This window comes from Sprattus sprattus (assembly GCF_963457725.1).
Source record: "Sprattus sprattus genome assembly, chromosome: 20".
In the NCBI taxonomy this organism is placed as follows: domain Eukaryota; kingdom Metazoa; phylum Chordata; class Actinopteri; order Clupeiformes; family Clupeidae; genus Sprattus; species Sprattus sprattus.
In genome coordinates, this window is record NC_137918.1 from 16737862 (window position 1) to 16759898 (window position 22037).

Genomic DNA, 22037 nt, shown 5'->3' on the forward strand with positions numbered 1-22037 from the left:
GAATATATTTTCCAAAGGTTAGATCTTCCCAAGATGTGCACCACACCCTTCAAAGAACAGAGCAAATGGTGTTAAGAAATAGAGCATTCCTTTGTACTTACATATACCAGGTTTAGGGTTAATGTAAGTAGTGTATCAGTGCTCTGTAATGCAATGCACTGAAGACCTTTACCAGATTTGTGTGCTTTAGGTGTTAGAGGAGATGATCATCACCTTTGTGAAGAATGAGCTGAAGAGATTCAAGAGGATGCTGAGTCCAGATTACCAAGAAAACTTTGAGAGTAAAGAGGAGGATGAGGATGATGCCAGAGAAGCGGCTCTGAATATGGCACTGCACTTCCTTAGGATTATGAAACGGGAAGATCTCGCTGACAAACTGCAAGAGAGTAAGAATTCTTTCTTTTCACACGTGCATGTTTTTGCATCAATTAGCTAACTAACCGTCAGTTTGTTGTTTTCCGTCAGTGGCTTGCAAAACATCATTATGTTTTATGTTGTATATTTGAAATAGATAAGCTGGATGTAGTGTGTCAGACCGAGCTGAAAATAAACCTCAAGATCAAGTACCAGAGTGTTTTTGAAGGAATACCCAAGCAAGGAAGCGCTGCTCTTCTAGACAAGATCTACACAGAGGTCTACATCACAGAAGGAGGAAGGGGAAAAGTAAATGAAGAGCATGAAGTCAGACAGATTGAGTCAAGATCCAAGAGACCAGCTGGACAGGAGACATCAATCAGATGCAGTGACATCTTTAAACCCTTACCTGGCCAAGACAAACCAATCAGAAGTGTTGTCACAAAAGGAGTTGCTGGCATTGGTAAAACTGTCTCAGTTCAGAAGTTCATCCTGGACTGGGCAGAGGGAAAAGAAAATCAGGATATCCACTTTATATTTCCACTGCTTTTTAGGGAGCTCAACCTCATGAGAGAAAAACAGCTCTCATTGATGGGTCTCCTCCACCACTTTTTCACAGAATTAAAGCAGTTAACCTTTCCCAGCAAAGGGAAGTACAAAGCTTTGTTCATATTTGATGGTCTGGATGAATGTCGACTCCAACTAGACTTCCAGAAAAATGAAAGTGTGACTGATGTGACAGAGGTCACCACATTGGACGTACTCCTGACAAATGTCATCAAGGGTAATCTGCTCCCCTCTGCTTTACTTTGGATAACCTCTCGACCAGCAGCAGCCAATCAAATCCCACCTGATTGTGTTGACCGGGTCACAGAGGTACAAGGGTTCAACGACCCACAGAAGGAGGAGTACTTCAGGAAGAGGATCAGTGATCAAAATCTTGTCAGCAAAGTCATCTCTCACATCAAATTATCAAGGAGTCTCCACATTATGTGCCACATACCAGTGTTCTGCTGGATTGCTGCTACTGTTCTTGGAGTAATCCTTGGCTCTTCAGGAGGTGGACAGATTCCAAAGACTTTGACAGAGATGTACACCTATTTCCTTATTTTCCAAACCAAACAGAGGAGAATAAAGTTTGAAAATGAGCATGACCTTGATCCACAGTGGAACCAGGAAGTTATCCTTGGTCTTGGAAAGTTGGCATATGAACAGTTAGAGAAGGGTAATCTGATTTTTTATGAAAAAGACCTGCAAGAGTGTGGCATTGATTTCAAAGAGGCAGCAGTATGCTCTGGCATCTGCTCCCAGATCTTTCGAGAAGAATCTGGGCTTTATCAAGGAAAGGTGTTCTGCTTTGTGCATTTAAGTGTCCAGGAGTATCTTGCAGCTTTGTATGCTCTTCTGATGTTAATAATGAAAAGGAAAAACATCATTTCTCCAAATCAAGCCCTCAGAAAAGTCTTTAAGCTTTGGGAAATGAGATCAGTGCACAAATCCATGATCATCTTCCACAAGAGTGCTGTGGACAAAGCTTTGGAGCATGAAGATGGACGCTTTGACCTATTCCTCCGTTTCCTTCTTGGCCTCTCTCTGGAGTCAAACCAGACTCTCCTTCATGGCCTACTACAGAGAGGAAAGAATCACATGGGCAATGAAGAAACTATCAGTTACCTTAAGGAAAAGATCAGGGAGGTTCCTTCATCAGAAAGGGTCATAAACCTCTTCCACTGTCTGCATGAACTCAATGATCACTCCTTAGTGGAAAAGGTCCAGAGCTTCCTGAGTTCTGGGACACTTTCTGAAGCTGAACTCTCACCTACCCAGTGGTCAGCTCTAGTGTTTGTGCTGCTGACGTCAGAACAGAAGCTGGATGTGTTTGACTTGAAGAAATACATCAGATCTGATGAAGCTTTCCTCAGGCTTCAGCCAGTAGTGGAGGAATCCCAGAAGGCTCAGTAAGTATGGTGGCAGTCTGTATTCTCAGAAAGGAAAGGGTTGGTGACACTAGCTGGGTTTCTATCCAAGTTTTTAATGCACAATTTGACTATTTGAATAATAAACCCTGACTGGAAACACTGGAATTCTTATAAAAATCTTTTGCAAATAAATATTCTATTTGCTAGAGGCGGGTGGATTAACCTGCTGTTCTGGTATAATGCGAGTTTTTTAGTTAAATGGGTTAATTCGCATTTGTTGCACTTCATTTCCCTTTTAAAGTTGCTCTGACAACCTTATGTTGTGATCCCACGCTGTTCACGTTCCTCCCTTAATTAGGAGAGTGTCCATTTTTTATTTGCATAATACCGATGATGAAAGTTCACTGATTCGCAGTTGTTTAGCTGAGTTTTCATGAAAGCGCATAAAAGATGGGAATGAATTAGATGGAAATCCAGCTTCTGATATGCAAAAAAGACATTTTGCCTGATTTTTGAGTTGGTTTAGAAGCAAAACACTAAAATACAGACAGCAGCATTTAATTGAGTTTATAGACACTGGTGGCTGTTTTCCCCTCAAGGCTCAATAGCTGTGGGCTCACTGAAAGGAGCTGTACAGCACTGGCATGTATCCTCAGCAAAGCGTCTTCAAAACTGAAAAATGTGGATCTCAGTGACAACCGTATTGGAGGTATCGGAGTCCAAGAACTCTGTAGTGGACTGGAGAACCCAAACTGTGCACTGGAGACACTCAGGTAAGACATTTTGATTCTTCAGTATTCTCTAGGAATTAGTTCTGTGGGATGATTCAACTGTTTCATTGCTTGATAAAATATCCCCATGGTTGCAGACAGACAGACAGACAGACAAAGAGACAGACAGACAGTATTTCTTCATTTAAAATTTTCATGACTTGAAGATCCTTCCAGACCTTGTGCGCTGAACCCTGCTCAGGCCACGTCCCCCTTTATTCGATTTTAAATTCACACACCTCCGCTACAGCCTCAGTCATGTTCACACTCCCAGCTGCACTTCATTCACAATCAGCACTGATCCCACACACCTGGCACTCTCCTTACTTAAACTCCACACTCCCTTCACTCCCTTGTCGGTTCTCGGATCACGCTCACATCACTTATAGGTTATATCTCAAGACGATACAAGCTCCAGATCCCCAACCTCCACTGCCACGCCAGTGTTCTCCTCTTCCAGGTTGTGTAGTCTTAGTTCTGGTCCCGCGTTCCTGCACCGTCAGGTCCCGTGTTTCCATGATCTCCACGACACCCAGGTCGTTCTAGTTAATTTTCCATGCTTTTGTATCCCAAGTTACCTTTTTTTTTTGCATGATTTTTACTCTGTGAACCCTGTTCTGGCTGGTTTCAATAAACTCCCAACTCCCTGCAATCTCTGTGTCGTCTGACGTTCCATGACCCCTTGACCATAGCACCATGCATGTATTACTGCATTTTGGGTGTGAATACCACCTCAGCGTACATTATTTTCAACCTTTCGAATGCTCTGTCATCCAAGGTCCCTGATGTAGTAAACTACTGATCCCCTCAATAACCTACAAAAATAATCTTACTTTAAAGTGGCATTATGCAGTAATTATACTTCAGGATTAGGGTTAGGATAAGCAGTTTTACCTGAAAATAACAGCTTAAAAAAAATTGGGCCGCTAAAATGAATTTTAATATGAAAAATCGCCTCCGTGCCATTGCCATACCAGGGTCCGTAGGCATATTACTGTGTTCTGCAGGTTTGCCTGAAGCCACCCGGTTTCTACTGTCTGCCGAACTAGTTAGTAGCTTATTTGCCGTCTTGCTTTGTCTTGTGTTGACCTTGCTTGATGTTTGACTGTGTTAAGACAGTTGTTGAGTAACTAGTTTGTAAATAGTAAAAGTAAGCACATTTCAAGAGGTTTCTCTGTTTTTTTTTATCCGTTATGCTGCTTCAAATATACTGCAAATGTCTTGTTGTGTTTGCCTTGACTGAATTATGACTATATTATCACCGTAGACTCTCAGACTGCAGTATCACAGAGGACGGCTATGCTAGTCTGGCTTCAGCCTTGAGGTTAAATCCCAATCATCTCAGAGAGCTGGATCTCAGAGGAAATGATCCAGGGGAATCAGGAGTCAAACTGCTTTCAGATCTTAAGGAGGACCCGCAGTGTAAACTGAAAAATCTCAGGTAAATGGAAATATTAACCAAGAATATTACAATAAAAAAGATAATGAGACTGTTATTATGAGTAAACGAGTTCTATGACTATAACAAGTCTACATCATTGCAATTAACTTAAAGCATCTCTTTATTTAATAGCCACATTTAGGGGCATCACTAATGACCATAGATGAACAATATATTGAAAGTGACAGGATGAGCTCAGCTGTTGCAGTGAAAACTCAGCCTGTTAAATTTAAAGCTGCTGCACCAGGCCAAGCAGACTTATTGAACTAATAGACTACACTAGTGGGTAGCAGTGTTTCCTAGCCCATGAGAAAAACACATACTATGTGAGTGATCAGTTTGATTTTTTTCATTTTTGTGAAAGGTTGCCTTGGCTGAAGTTATAATGTTTGTGTGTTTTTTAAATTTAAGCAAATGTAATGGTTTTGTGTGCCAGACAACAGATATGTTAATTGTCTCTATTTGTACAGGTTCCTGAAGGGGAGTGCTGCTGAGGAAGGCTTTGCTGCTGTGGTTTCAGCTGTGGGTTCAAACCCCTTACTCATGACTGAGCTGGATCTGAGTGAGCTCATACCAGAAGCCTTGGGAGTGACTCAGCTGTGTGTTTTACTGGAGGATTCCCACTGCACACTGCAGAAACTGAGGTTAGTGGATGATGTCACTTTCTTTTTAATTAACATGCATAAGCTGCATTCTTCTCTTTTTGGAGGATGGAAGTCTAGTTAAGCCTTTGAACGACTTAAAAGTGCTTCCTATGTGCAATAAATATAGAGGTTTTCTTTACAAATGACAGCTGGCCAATATCTAGCTCTGAATTATGTCCCAGAAGAAGCCTGTTAGCTCAGACATTATCACAGGGTTAGAGATCTTTGCTTTAGATGAAAACTAGAGTTACACATATGTGTTATTGAAACTGTTTGGGTTTGTGGTTACCAGGGACATTGTATTGTCGTATTGAAATGAAGTGGTCATTGACCGGGTTTCCCCTGCCATTATATTAGGGGGGGATTATTAACTTAACTCTGAGCATGATATGTATTTTACTGCATAGTAGTCTTAGCGACATGAAGTCATTTATATGATTCAATATCGCGGTAGCAGCTCAGAACACTGAGCATAATATAAGATGCGTTTTACTCCCTGTAAGTTAATCAGCAGCATTCATTACAAGAGCTAGTCAAACTGATTATAACTAACTCATCACAAATATCCTCAGCTGGGTCAAGGCGAAGCTCAAGGTTTATAGTTTGTCGTCGCCGTCTTCAGAACTGTATGTATGATGTATGAAAACAACCCAACATGTGGTTACGGGTAAAACAGGGTGTTTTCTCGTTTTTTTTTGCTACGTCATGACCCAATACAGATCGCAGATTTACCATGTGTTCATCATATGAATAGCTCTCTTAAGCAGCTGTTTTGTCACTCTGAGACTAAAATGTGCAAGGTTTTACTTCTATTCTTCTTTCAAAGTGATATTTAATTTTTTAATTTTTGAGAATATATTTTTTATAGATTCAAGGTTTCTGGGGGTGTTCTTTGTATGTCTCTAGGACAAAAACGAGCAGAGCTTTAAGCGCAGATTGACAACAAGAACAAAATATCCCTCCATAGCGAAAAACGAAAGAACACTTCAATCTCTGCATTTATTTTTTATAATGATATTATCCTTTTCTCTCCACAGGCTGTCAAACTGCAGTATTACAGAAGAGGGCTTCAGTTCTCTTTCATCAGCACTGAGATCAAACCCCTCACACATGAGAGATCTGTGGCTGAATGGGAGTAAAGTAGGAGACTCAGGAGTGAAGCGTCTTTCTTCTCTTCTGGAGGATCCCAACTGTAAACTGGAGACACTAAGGTGAGTATCACAAGACCAAATGCTGAGTTGCTATCAGTGAATTTGACAATGACAGTGACTTATCATGCTCTACACATGTAAAGGGTCACTATTTATCACTATGATTTTCCATCTTTATTGCACACACATAAAGAAGGCTGTTATCCTAAATGTGATTTATTTTATTCTCAAAAACGATACATCTGCAAAGAAATCAACATAAATTGCAACATACCACCTTCTCAGAGTCTAAAGTCCAACGACAGTTATGTGGTATGCAACTATTTGCCAATGTGCTGATTATGGATTATCACTTGCAGGTGCTTGCACACCTTGCTTGCACAGGCACAACACCTTGTCCTTTTCATTGAGCTTATAGTCACTGGTGACTGTTTTTACCTCAAGGCTCAATAGCTGTGGGCTCACTGAAAGGAGCTGTACAGCACTGGCATGTATCCTCAGCAAAGCATCTTCAAAAGTTCTTGACACATCTTTTAAGGACGGCCACAATGCTTTGAAACAACGTGTTTATAAGTTTCATTATTCAAAGGTATTCTTCCTCAATATGTGTGCGTGTTGTCAGTGTTTTTAATACAATGGTGTTGGCTACAAGTTAACTCCACTTCACGTTAATGTTAGCTTTTGTATATGAGCGGACAGATTACAGAAAAAAGCTCTACCCGCGCTTGCGTCACGGGTGCAATACCATATGCCGTTTAAACATATTTGAGATTGAAGGACAAATTAGTTGTGAATACTATCACTGAGTTTTAGAGGTTGGCCTATTGGTCAGGTAATAGCCAGGTGACAGCTGATTTCTCTCGTAGTTTCAAAGCATTGTGGTCGTCCTTAAAAGATGTGTGAAGAACTTCTGCTTCATGTAAAGCAGACACGTTGACTTCAATACTTATTAAGACATTCTAAATATGAAATGTTCCATGCTTTATCACGAGGGCTGCTGTCTCTCTATTTGCCAATGTGCTGATTATGGATTATCACTTGCAGGTGCTTGCACACCTTGCTTGCACAGGCACAACACTAATATATACGTATATATGGCAGCAGTGTCCTTTTCATTGAGCTTATAGTCACTGGTGACTGTTTTTTCCTCAAGGCTCAATAGCTGTGGGCTCACTGAAAGGAGCTGTACAGCACTGGCATGTATCCTCAGCAAAGCATCTTCAAAACTGAAAAATGTGGATCTCAATGACAACAGTATTAGAGATATTGGGGTCCAAGAACTCTGTAGCGGACTGGAAAACCGAAACTGTGCACTGGAGACACTCAGGTAAGACATTTACATTATTCAGTGTTCCCTAATAATGAGTTCTGTATAATAATTTTAACTGTTCATTTCCTGATCAAATATCAAGACAGGCACACAGATAGTATTTCCTATACACTTTTTCAAATTTTCATGTTAAGTTTCAGACGCACATAGACTTGAAGTTCCGTCCATTTTTCAATGATAAAAGCTCACTGAACGAACTGCAGAAGTTTTCTCAGTTTACAAAATGAATATCAAGTGCATTTTGGAACAAACACTCAGACATGTTTAGAGTATCATGAAACCACAATGTCACAAACTGTTTGACTTCCCAAATCTCGATGACTAGGTGTCATAATGAGAAAGAACACCTTTGAATAATGTTACTTATAAACACGTTGTTTCAAAGCATTGTGGCCGTCCTTAAAAGATGTGTGAAGAACTTCTGCTTCATGTAAAGCAGACACGTTGACTTCAATACTTATTAAGATATTTGAAATACTGCAAATATCTTGTTGTGTTTGCCTTGACTGAATTATGACTATTGTATCACTGTAGACTCTCAGACTGCAGTATCATGGAGGAGGGCTATGCTAGTCTGGCTTCAGCCTTGAGGTTAAATCCCAATCATCTCAGAGAGCTGGATCTTAGAGGAAATGATCCAGGGGAATCAGGAGTCAAACTGCTTTTAGACCTAAAGGAGGACCCGCAGAGTAAACTGAAAAATCTCAGGTAAATGGATATCAAGACCAAGAATATTACAAAGAGTTTTAAAAACAAACTAAAATAATGAGACTGTTATTACGAGTATACGAGTTCTATGACTATAACAAGTCTTCTTCATTGCAATTAACTTAAGGCGAGACATGGCAGGTGAATAGGGTAAAAAAATTAAATACAAGGGATCACCATGAAACTTTACCAGTTGACTACATACATCATTACAAGAAAAAAATGTATTACAAGTTTTAGAATTTTGCATATTTAATTATGCTAATTAGGCTGGATCTCATTAAATATGCACGTTTTTGCATATATTTCAGGTACATGAATCTTAAACTGTGATAAAGCCAGGACCAAAATTCTTTTTTTATTTTGTTTATATATCAAATGACAAAAAATACTCAGATGGATTTTAGGATATCTGCTTTTATGACCTGGGAAATCAAAATATACTATGCGTGGCCTTAAAAACCCTATTTTCGCCATGATTTCCAGGTAAAATGACCCATAAATCTGGCCAGGAACAATTTATAAATAAATCCATCTGTAGATGTCTTCATAACAATGCTATGTGTGAAACTGGGAAGTGTGGTGTACCTAGGTTCTACATAGGCTGAGAAATGTGTACCTAAAAATGAAAAAACACTCATTTTGAGAAAACCGCATTTAAAGACAACACGTGGGGCACTGAGCGAATCACGTTAGCAGAAAAGCGCCGTCAGCCAATGAATCCCTTCAGAAAGTCAGGATTGGTTGCTGAAAAGAAAGGAAATGCCCATATTTGGATTACACAGCCTTCTGATCGAGGCTCATAGCGTTAAAGTCATTCCAGACATGACAGATGTCGTGTAAAAAGACGAAACGCTGAACGTGGTTCAAGGGAGAATTCTTGGTAAAGTTAGGAGAAAATGGATGCCGCGGCTGAACTAAATGCAGTGAAACAGACACTTAAATGTGTAATTTTGACGTTTTCTTTATGGTAGTATGAAAGATAACAAGTTAAAGAGGCAAACTAGCCCAAAATCTGAAATTTGACCAGGGCATGAAAAAAATCGATATTTCACCTGCCGTGTCTTGCCTTAAGGCATTAGTCTCTTTATTTAAAAGCCACGCCTCATATTTTAAGATGTTGACTTAGGGGCATAATGAATTACCATAGATGGACATTATATTTAAAGTGACAGGATGAGCTCAGCTGTTGCAGTGAAAACACAGCCTGCTAGATTTAAAGCTGCTGCACCAGGTCAAGCAGACTTATTGAATTAATAGACTATACTAGTGGGAAGCACTGCTTCCTTTCCCATGAGAAAAAGACATATGTGACTGCTCAGCTTGCTTTTTACATTTCTGTAAAAGGCTGCCTTGGTAGAAGTTGTAATGTTTTTGAGTGTTTTTTTATTTAAGCACCAGTGATGATGTTTTGTGTTTTTTTTGTGACAACAGATATATTTCTTGTCTCTTTTTTTACAGGTTCCTGAAGGGGAGTGCTGCTGAGGAAGCATGTGCTGCTTTGGCTTCAGCTGTGGGTTCAAACCCCTTACTCATGACTGATCTGGATCTGAGTGAGCTCATACCAGTAGCCTTGGGAGTGACTCAGCTTTGTGCTTTACTGGAGGATTCCCACTGCAGATTGCAGAAACTGATGTTAGTGGATGTCGTTACATTCTTTTTAATTTACACACATAAGCTGCATTATTCTCTTTTTGGAGGATGTTAAGTTAGTCTTTTTAACGACTTAAAGGTGCTTCCTCTGCGCAATGAATACAGAGGTTTTCTTAAGTGACCGTTGGCCAATATCTAGCTCTGAACTATGTCCCAGAAGAAGCCTGTTAGCTCAGACATCATCACAGGGTTAGAGATCTGTTGAGAACTACTTTATTGCATTACCAGAGGTACACTCAGGAAAGCATGCCAGTAGACACAAGTAGCATTCCCACCAATGATGATCTCTCTAGATTTCCTCACCTTAGGGAGGTGAACCTTTTAACAGTCAAAGCCATTCTTGAGTTGTTGATTGGCAGCAATGTTCCAAAGGCTTTAGAAGAGTGGAAAGTGGCAAACAGCCAAAGAGATGGGCCACATGCAGTTATAACCAAACCTTACTGGCTTGTCAATGTCAACGATCCTTGGTCTGATTCTTGATTTAGTTTAGAGGAACAACACTAATATATAGACGGCTGCAGTGTCCTTTTCATTGAGCTGATAGTCACTGGTGTCTGTTTTTCCCTCAAGGCTCAATAGCTGTGGGCTCACTGAAAGGAGCTGTACAGCACTGGCATGTATCCTCAGCAAAGCATCTTCAAAACTGAAAAATGTGGATCTCAGTGACAACAGTATTGGAGATATTGGGGTCCAAGAACTCTGTAGCGGACTGGAGAACCGAAAATGTGCACTGGAGACACTAAGGTAAGACATTTAGATTATTCAGTGTTCCCTAGTAATGAGTTCTGTATAATCATTTTAACTGTTAATTTCTTGATAAAATATAAAGACAGGCACACAGAGACTTGAAGGTCCGTCCATTTTTCAATGATAAAAGCTCACTTAACGAACTGCAGAAGTTGTCTCAGTTTACGAAATTAATATCAAGTGCATTTTGGAACAAACACTCAGAAATGTTTAGAGTATCATGAAACCACAATGTCACAAACTGTTTGACTCCCCAAATCTCGATGACTAGGTGACTCAGATATGTTTTCTCCTAACGTGGGTTGTTACTAGAGACCCAAATCCTTAAATTCAGTTAATTAGCAATGGGGCCTTGGGTCACGTCTGTGCTGAACCCTGCTCCAGCCACGCCCCCTGTTTCGTCTTTAAACCCACACATCTCTGCTACAGCCTCAGTCACATTCACACTGCCAGCTGCACTTAATTCACAATCAGATCTGATCCCACACACCTTTATTTTTCTATAATAATACCTTCCTTTTCTCTCTACAGCCTGTCAGACTGCAGTATTACAGAAGAGGCCTTCAATTCTCTTGCATCAGCACTGAGATCAAACCCCTCACACATGAGAGAGCTGTGGCTGAATGGGAATAAAGTAGGAGACTCAGGAGTGAAGCATCTTACTTCTCTTCTGGAGGATCCCAACTGTAAACTGAAGGAACTAAGGTGAGTATCACAATACCAAATACTGAGCTGCTATCAGTGAATTTGACAGTGACAGTGACTTAGCATGCTCTTCACATGTAAAGGGTCACTATTAATCCACCAGTAAACACTTCTTATCAACCTGATTTTCCATATTTATGTCACACACACACACACACACACACTCTTTCACACACACACAAATGTTCACACACACACAAATGTACACACACACACAAACTTACACACACACACTTACACGCACACACACACACACACTCACACACTTACAAACCTACACACGCTTACTTACGCAGACACTTACACACAATATATACTGTATATATATATATATATATATATATATACCGTAAATCCTCCAATTGTGGCCGGGGCTTTTATTTACTTAGGCTGCACAGCGTTCCGGCCTTTATTTGGGGCAGGCTTGTATTAGGGGCAGGCCTTTATTTCTTACTTATCTTCTGTTATAGAATTGTATTATTTAAATAATGGGCATAATTGCAGTAGGCTAATCTAATTCATTGCATATGCGTTCAACACTTCCTGCAAATCGCGTAGCGCTTTAGGTGCGGTGTGTCAACGTAAAAAATAAACATCGGAGTTATGGTCTCCACTGTCAGTCACGGAGAAAAAGATTCCCAAAGCCTTGATTTAAATCATTTTTCTAGACACTCTATTATGCTTATCGCGGACTGAAAAAAAGGTATTCAACGACCTGGTTTGATATCCAGCCTAACTTTCTTTCTACCTCCACCTGCTAGTCGTAGCCTATCGCATTCGTCTCGGGTCAATGTCAAACTTCTATGCTTTTTTTCCTCCCGAATGTTCTTCAGCAATCAATCAGCATACACCATCTCTATGAATTTAATATCAAAGTTACGTAAGTCTACAACTGTTTTATGATACCTTCTGGAAAAAGTAACCTAGCCAACTAAAACGTTACAGATAAACAACAGTAGGCTATACGATACGTGCATTTAGGCTAAACATTCGCCTAGTAGTCCTACGTGGGGAAATTTCTTTTTTTTATTGCAAACAGCCCATGAAATTAGCCAACAATATTACATATTATAATATTAAACATGAGGAGAACATCTATTTGTGAAATGCATTCAATTAAATTGTGATGCCTACTTTGAGCCGAAGGACTGATGCTGGTAGGCTACAGTAATAGGCTACTTTATTTTACCCCCGGCTTGTATTCGGGGCCCGGCCTTTATTTGTTTGTATGGACCACGACCCCGGCTACTATCTGAAGCCCGGCTTCTAATTGAATCCCGGCCACAATTGGAGGATTTACGGTATATATTCTCATCACATTTTATTTAGTCTAAAATGACATACATTATATTTTTGTATTATATTTTGTCTCTACAGCATGTCAAACTGCAGTATTACGGAAGAGGGATTCAGCTCTCTTGCATCAGCACTGAGATCAAACCCTTCACACATGAGAGGGCTGTGGCTGAATGGGAATAAAGCAGGAGACTCAGGAGTGAAGCATCTTTCTTCTCTTCTGCAGGATCCCAACTGTAAACTGGAGGAACTAAGGGGAGTATCACAAGACCAGATACTGAGTTGTTATCAGTGATGTCAGGTTGGAATGAAGAGCACAGTCGCAGATGCAGTTTAGAGCTTTTATTGGGCTGAGTAACTTAAATAACTTAGGAAGTGGTCAACAGAGGAATAAGGCAAAGCAGGATATTAAATCACGACCACACACTGGATCAAGTCACACTTGTGAAACAAAGGCAAAATTTAAGTTCATCAAAACGGTTTGCTCAAGGGTAATCCAAAATCAAGGTCAAGGCACAGTCCAGGGTCAAAGTACACAGAGTAGCCAGCAAAGTCGAGGTATCCAGATAGGGCAAGACAAAGGGGAGTTTAAAGACAAGTGGGGTTCAATACTGTGAATCAAAAAGAGTCCAAGCAAAGAGTCCAAAGTGTAATCCAAAATCCAAAGTCACGGCAAGCCGGGTCAGCACAGACAAAGAGTATCCAAAAGAGCTTCCAAGAAATTCCACAAGAAGTTTGCCAGCAAAGTAGTGCCCGTAGCATGCAAACCATGAATGAGCACTGACAAACAATTCAGGGTTCCATGGCTGCTCACGTCCTCACCAACTTGGCTGAGCCGGCCTTGCTCCGACTCTTTAGTGCCCTCTGCTGTCCTGGAGGGCACGCTGTCTGTTGAGTCGTGACAAGTGAATTTGAGAGTGACAGTGACTTATCATGCTTTTCACATGTTCACTATTAATCCACCAGTAAACACTTCTTATCACTCTTATTTTCCATCTTTATTACACAAACACACACACACACACACACACACACACACACACACACACACACACACACACACACACACCTACATACACATACACACACACACACACACACACATATAACACATTTACAAATACACACACTAACACACACACTCACACTCTCAAGAAGACACACACAAGCACTCTCAAATACACACACACACACACACACACACACACACACACACTTAGAAACACACACACACACACACTTAAAAACACACACACACACACACTTACTTGATCACACGTACACACACACTTACAAACACACAGACACACACGGAAAACAAAACCCTTCAGTTAATTATCAATGGAAGCTTGTGTGATGTCTGCGCTGAACCCTGCTCTGGCCCCCCCCCCCCCCCCCCCCTCACACACCTCCGCTACAGCCTCAGTCAGACGATACAAGCTCTGGATCCATGATCTCCATGACACCCAGGTCTTTCTAGTTCCCCCAGTCAAAATGATGTGTTATAGTTTTGGATTTGATCTTTTGTGCGTTATAGTTTTTGGATTTTGATCTTTTGTGCGTTACAGTTTTTTGCATTTTGATCTTTTGTGCGTTACAGTTTTTTGCAATTTGATATTTTGTTTATTCCAGTCTGAACTTATCATCTGTCCCGAGTTGCTTTTGTGTCTTTTCCCGTTTTTTCCCCCCTGTGAACCCTGTACTGGCTGGTTTCAATAAACTCCCACCTCCCTGCAATCTCTGTGTCGTCCCACGTTCCGTGACCCCTTGACCATAGCATCATGCATTTGGGTGGGAATACCACCTTCAGTGTGCAATATTTTCAACCTTTCAAATGCTCTGTCATCCAATATACCTGACGTAGTAAACTACTGATCCCCTCAATAATCTACAAAAATATTCTTACTTTAAATATATTGCAAATGTCTTGTTGTGTTTGCCTTGACTGAATTATGACTATATTATCACTGTAGACTCTCAGGCTGCAGTATCACAGAGGAGGGCTATGCTAGTCTGGCTTCAGCCTTGAGGTTAAATCCCAATCATCTCAGAAAACTGGATCTCAGAGGAAATTACCCAGGGGAATCAGGAGTCAAACTGCTTTTAGACCTAAAGGAGGACCTGCAGTGTAAACTGAACTATCTCAGGTAAATGTATATCAAGACCAAGACTATTTCAAAGAGTTTCAAATAAAAAAATAAAAATGAGACGAGTTTTATGACTATAACAAGTCTTCTTAATTACAATTGACATAAAGCATTAGTCCCTCTATTTAATAGCCACACCTCATATTTTAAGTTGTTGACTTCGCTAATGACCATAGATGAACATTATATTGAAAGTGACAGGATGAGCTCAGCTGTTGCAGTGAAAACTCAGCCTGCTAGATTTAAATCTGCTGCACCAGGCCAGGCAGACTTATTTTTTCATTTTTGTAAAAGGCTGCCTTGGCAGAAGTTGTAATGTTTTTGTGTTTTTTTTTATTTAAGCACCAGTGATGATGTTTTGTTTCAGCAACAGATATGTTTATTGTCTCTATTTGTACAGGTTCCTGAAGGGGAGTGCTGCTGAGGAAGCCTGTGCTGCTGTGGCTTCAGCTGTTGGTTCAAACCCCTTACTCGTGACTGAGCTGGATCTGAGTAAGCTCATACCAGAAGCCTTGGGAGTGACTCAGCTGTGTGCTTTACTGGAGGATTCCCACTGCAGACTGCAGAAACTGATGTTAGTGGATGTTGTTACATTCTTTTTAATTTACACGTTCAGAGAGACCATTAGAGGACGTCGCGGGGACGTCATTTTGCTTACAGGGTCAGACATCATCACAGGGTTAGAGATCTCTGCTGTAGATGAAAACTACTTTATTTCATTACCAGAGGTATACACTCAGGAAAGCATGCCAGTAGACACAAGTAGCATTCCCACCAATGACGATCTCTCTAGATTTCCTTACCTTAGGGAGGTGAACCTTCTTACAGTCAAAGCCTATCTGGAGTTGTTGATTGGCAGCAATGTTCCAAAGGCTTTAGAACCGTGGCAAGTGGTCAACAGCCAAGGAAATGGGCCCGACACAGTTTTTACTAAGTTTCCTGATGCAACTGCCAAGGCCCGAACTTGGTTCATGATAGCTTGTTCGGTATAAGAGACTTGTGGAAGACGGCTAAGCAAAAGAACATGTTTAATCAGACACTAGCCATGGTAACTTCTGCACAGCACGGTGGCGTGCCACAAGGCTTGTCTTCTTCTGCGAGGAAAGGTCTTCTTTACATTAAAGAAATGTACAGTTCTTATAATATAGAATTATCATATTAACAATGACATTAATGTAAACGGAGGGGTGGGTGTGTCTGGAGGTCAAAGGGGGAGGTCAAACTTTGACCAATGACTATAGGGCCATATAGATGCTAATATGATTGGCTTCAACCATCATGTCGTGGCTGTAGACAAAAGCCAACAATCAGAGTCTAATAGCTCTGGCTCCAAGCAGACTAAAGGCCAGGAACCAAGGGCCTGATTTACTAATATGTGCGTTCGCAAATTAACGCACAGTGTTTTTGCGCATTTTACTTGGTATTTATCAAACCAGATTGCGCTGGGCAATCTATGTTTACTCCGCCCTATATAGGGCCTGATTTACTAACATTGCGACCGCTGCTTAAACTGCGTTCGCACATTAACGCACGGTGTTTTTCCGCATTTTCCGTGGTATTAATTTAGGAAGAGAAAATGAAGCTTCAGCAAGTGGAGATAGATATATTGGTTCACGTTCGCTCAATCACTGAACCTGATTCAGTGTGTGCGCTGCTATAATGTTGTTCTGCCCGCCATCACCTACAGTAAGATGTTTAAAAGAACACGATTATAAAGAATATGCTATTGGTGGCATTAATGCATAAACTGTCTATTATAACAATATAGATGTGTACATGGCGAGATTAATAATTTCTACAAGGGACATGGGTTCACTACAATATATATGGACGTGGGTGCAATCACATTGGTTCATATTACGTTCGGAAAGTTTGCGATTTCAAAAAAGGTCCTGTTTGATGTCTATAATTTCAGCTGTGGCAGTGGGGAAATGTATTGACCAGTGCGCCATAGCAATGCTTCGAGTACCTGTGTGAATATTTTTGAAGGCTGAGATATATCAACTGCTGATACTATAACTGTTTGAAATGATCCGGTGCCAATATTTGCAATGTTTACCAACTGATTGAATGGAATGTGATCTCCGGTTGGAGGGTTAGATGTCATCTCTGATCTGGTTCAGTAATTTAAGTATTGCGTGGATGGTTAACCTGTACCGTCTAATGATTTGTGGTTCATTTAACTGAAAATGTGTTATGCGAGTTGAAAAAAATATTTCTGTGCGCTGTCTCTGTCTTCTTTCTTCGCCTTTCTCTTATCACTGCTGCCATATCAACGTTTTCAGACTCAATGAAATTGCGCTTCCTGGTTAAGACGTGCTTTTATGAGGCGGAGAATTATCCTGCAAATTGGAGACGTGCGCTCCACAGGCAGTTTAGTAAATACCACGCATGACATCATTAGGCGCACTTACCTTGTCTCCACCCATGTAAATTGCGCCTCACGCCTACGTTACCACCCACCTCCAAGTTACCTCCCCTGTTCACACCCACAGGCGTTAATATGCGCTGCGGCCCATTAGTAAATACCGTTTTATGTTTACGACCGCTATTTTACGCCAGAAATGGGCGCAATCCTGTTAGTAAATCAGGCCCCAAGTGTGATGGCTCCTAACAAAGACAAAAGGCCAGGAACCAAGTGTGATGGCTTCTGTTCTGGTGTATTCAAACTGACAGTATGGGTCTAATTGAGATGTGGTCTGGTGTGTGAAATTATGGTCTGATATCTGATTCACCTTAATCTAACGGGTGTCAACAGTCCTCTGAATCGGTGTTGCATGGATAGCTGTCCTAAAGTCACGGCAAACAGACTCTCTGTTGCAAACTTGGAGGAGCTATGGTTGCAGCAGTATGACCATGACTTTAGTGAAAGCTCAGAAGACAACATGAGATTCTGGCACTCTGAGATTCTGAATGAGGAGTATGTTACAAATAAAATGAATTATTATTATTATAACATTGAGTATCTTTACATGTAAACGGATCATTTTAATTCAGCAGTAAACTTCTTATCACTGTCCTCTTCCATCTTTATTACACACACACACACACACACACACACACACACACACACACACACACACACACACACACACACACACACACACACACACACACACACACACACACACAGACACACACACACACACACACACACACAGCCTCAGCTGCGGCCTGCTCAGTCTCATCCTCAGTATCAGCCTCAGTATCAGTCTCAGTCTCAGTCTCAGTCTCAGCCTACTCACCTGGAGTCTAGTCCTAGTCCTGAACATGAAAGCATCATCAAAACACACACACACACAAACACACACCATCTCTATAACACATACACTCTTTATAACACACACACACACACACACACATGCACACTCTCTATAACACACACACACACACACACACACACATACACACACACACACACACACACACACACACACTCTCTATAACACACACACACACATTCTCTCTATAACACACACACACACACACACACTCTATAACACACACACACACACACACCCACACTCTCTCTATAACACACACACACACACACACTCTTTATAACACACACACACACACACACTCTCTTTAAAACACACACACACACACTCTCTCTCTATAACACAAACACACGCACACAAAAACACTCTATAACACATACACACACACTCTCTATAACATATCATATTTTTATATTTTTATATTTATCATATTTTGTATATATATATAGAAATAAAGAATAATTGTCAATTTCTCTCTACAGCCTGGATAACTGCAGTATTACAGAAGAGGGCTTCAGTTCTCTTGCATCAGCACTGAGATCAAACCCCTCACACATAAGAGACCTAAGGCTGGATGGGAGTAAAGCAGGACACTCAGGAGTAAGGCATCTTTCTTCTTTTCTGAAGGATCCCATCTGTAAAATGGAGGTACTAAGGTGAGTATCACAAGACCAAATACTGAGTTGATATCAGTGAATTTGACTGTGTCAGTGACTTATCATGCTCTTCACATGGAAAGGGTCACTATTAATCCACCAGTACACACTTCTTATCGCTGATTTTCTTTTTTTATCACACACACACACACACACACACACACACACACACACACACACACACACACACACACACACAGACACACACACACACACACACAGACACACACACACACACACACACACACACACACACACACACACACAGCCTCACCTACTGCCTGCTCAGCCTCAATCTCTCAGTTATAATCTCAGCCTCAGTCTACTCAACTGGAGTCTAGTCCTAGTCCTGAACATGAAAGCATCTGCAAAACTAAAAATAAAAAGGATACTGAAATCTCCGCAAATATGTTTTATTATAATATTTTCCTTTTCTCTCTACAGCCTGTCAAACTGCAGTATTACAGAAGAGGGCTTCAGTTCTCTTGCATCAGCACTGAGATCAAACCCCTCACCCATGATAGAGCTGTCGTTGGATGGGAGTAAAGCAGGAGACTCAGGAGTGAAGCATCTTTCTTCTCTTCTGGAGGATCCCATCTGTAAAATGGAGGTACTAATGTGAGTATCACAACACCAAATACTGAGTTGATATCAGTGAATTTGACTGTGACAGTGACTTATCAAGCTCTTCACATGTAAAGGGTCACTATTAATCCACCAGTACTCACTTCTTATCACTGATTTTCTTTTTTATCACACACAAACACACACACACACACACACACACACACACACACACACACACACACACACACACACACACACACACACACCACACACACAAAAACACGCAAACACACACACACACACACACACACACACACACACACAGACACACACACACACACACACACACACACACACACAGACACACACACACACACACAGAGCCTCACCTACTGCCTGCTCAGCCTCAATCTCTCAGTTATAATCTCAGCCTCAGTCTACTCAACTGGAGTCTAGTCCTAGTCCTGAACATGAAAGCATCTGCAAAACTAAAAATAAAAAGGATACTGAAATCTCCGCAAATATGTTTTATTATAATATTTTCCTTTTCTCTCTACAGCCTGTCAAACTGCAGTATTACAGAAGAGGGCTTCAGTTCTCTTGCATCAGCACTGAGATCAAACCCCTCACACATGAGAGACCTAAGGCTGGATGGGAGTAAAGCAGGACACTCAGGAGTAAGGCATCTTTCTTCTTTTCTGGAGGATCCCATCTGTAAAATGGAGGTACTAAGGTGAGTATCACAAGACCAAATACTGAGTTGATATCAGTGAATTTGACTGTGTCAGTGACTTATCATGCTCTTCACATGGAAAGGGTCACTATTAATCCACCAGTACACACTTCTTATCGCTGATTTTCTTTTTTTATCACACACACACACACACACACACACACACACACACACACACACACACACACACACACACAGACACACACACACACACACACACACACACACAGACACACACACACACACACACACACACACACACACAGACACACACACACACACACACAGAGCCTCACCTACTGCCTGCTCAGCCTCAATCTCTCAGTTATAATCTCAGCCTCAGTCTACTCAACTGGAGTCTAGTCCTAGTCCTGAACATGAAAGCATCTGCAAAACTAAAAATAAAAAGGATACTGAAATCTCCGCAAATATGTTTTATTATAATATTTTCCTTTTCTCTCTACAGCCTGTCAAACTGCAGTATTACAGAAGAGGGCTTCAGTTCTCTTGCATCAGCACTGAGATCAAACCCCTCACCCATGATAGAGCTGTCGCTGGATGGGAGTAAAGCAGGAGACTCAGGAGTGAAGCATCTTTCTTCTCTTCTGGAGGATCCCATCTGTAAAATGGAGGTACTAATGTGAGTATCACAACACCAAATACTGAGTTGATATCAGTGAATTTGACTGTGACAGTGACTTATCAAGCTCTTCACATGTAAAGGGTCACTATTAATCCACCAGTACTCACTTCTTATCACTGATTTTCTTTTTTATCACACACAAACACACACACACACACACACACACACACACACACACACACACACACACACACACCACACACACAAAAACACGCAAACACACACACACACACACACACACACACACACACACACAGACACACACACACACACACACACACACACACACACACACACACACAGACACACACACACACACACAGAGCCTCACCTACTGCCTGCTCAGCCTCAATCTCTCAGTTATAATCTCAGCCTCAGTCTACTCAACTGGAGTCTAGTCCTAGTCCTGAACATGAAAGCATCTGCAAAACTAAAAATAAAAAGGATACTGAAATCTCCGCAAATATGTTTTATTATAATATTTTCCTTTTCTCTCTACAGCCTGTCAAACTGCAGTATTACAGAAGAGGGCTTCAGTTCTCTTGCATCAGCACTGAAATCAAACCCCTCACACATGAGAGACCTAAGGCTGGATGGGAGTAAAGCAGGAGGCTCAGGAGTGAAGCATCTTTCTTCTCTTCTGGAGGATCCCATCTGTAAACTGAAGGTACTAATGTGAGTATCACAACACCAAATACTGAGTTGATATCAGTGAATTTGACTGTGACAGTGACTTATCATGCTCTTCATATGTAAAGGGTCACTATTAATCCACCAGTACTCACTTCTTATCACTGATTTTCTTTTCATCACACACAAACACACACACACACACACACACACACACACACACCACACACATAAACACGCAAACACACACACACACACACACACACACACACACACACACACACACACACAAACACACACGAAACAAATACACACACACAAACACACACACACACAGCCTCAGCTACGGACTGCTCAGGTTCAGTCTCTCAGTTATAATCTCAGCCTCAGTCTACTCAACTGGAGTCTAGTCCTAGTCCTGAACATGAAAGCATCTGCAAAACTAAAGATAAAAAGTATACTGAAATCTCCGCAATTATGTTTTATTATAATATTTTCCTTTTCTCTCTACAGCCTGAGAGACTGCAGTATTACAGAAGAGGGCTTCAGTTCTCTTGCATCAGCACTGAGATCAAACCCCTCACACATGAGAAAGCTGTGGCTGGATGAGAGTAAAGCAGGAGACTCAGGAGTGAAGCATCTTTCTTCTTTTCTGGAGGATC

General features: G+C 41.0%; 1 protein-coding gene across 1 annotated transcript; it reads left to right on the plus strand.

Moving 5' to 3' along the window:
• Positions 1-202: 202 nt before the first annotated feature.
• Positions 203-15857, plus strand: LOC308381606 (NACHT, LRR and PYD domains-containing protein 3-like; the record flags this gene model as incomplete). The annotated part of the gene is made up of 11 exons (XM_080859196.1): positions 203-386; positions 512-2312; positions 4311-4484; positions 4955-5128; positions 6166-6339; positions 7433-7606; positions 8144-8317; positions 9779-9870; positions 11257-11422; positions 15266-15439; positions 15674-15857. The coding sequence occupies 11 exons, from the start codon at positions 203-205 to the stop codon at positions 15855-15857; spliced, it is 3471 nt and encodes a 1156-aa protein (XP_080715322.1).
• Positions 15858-22037: the final 6180 nt, after the last annotated feature.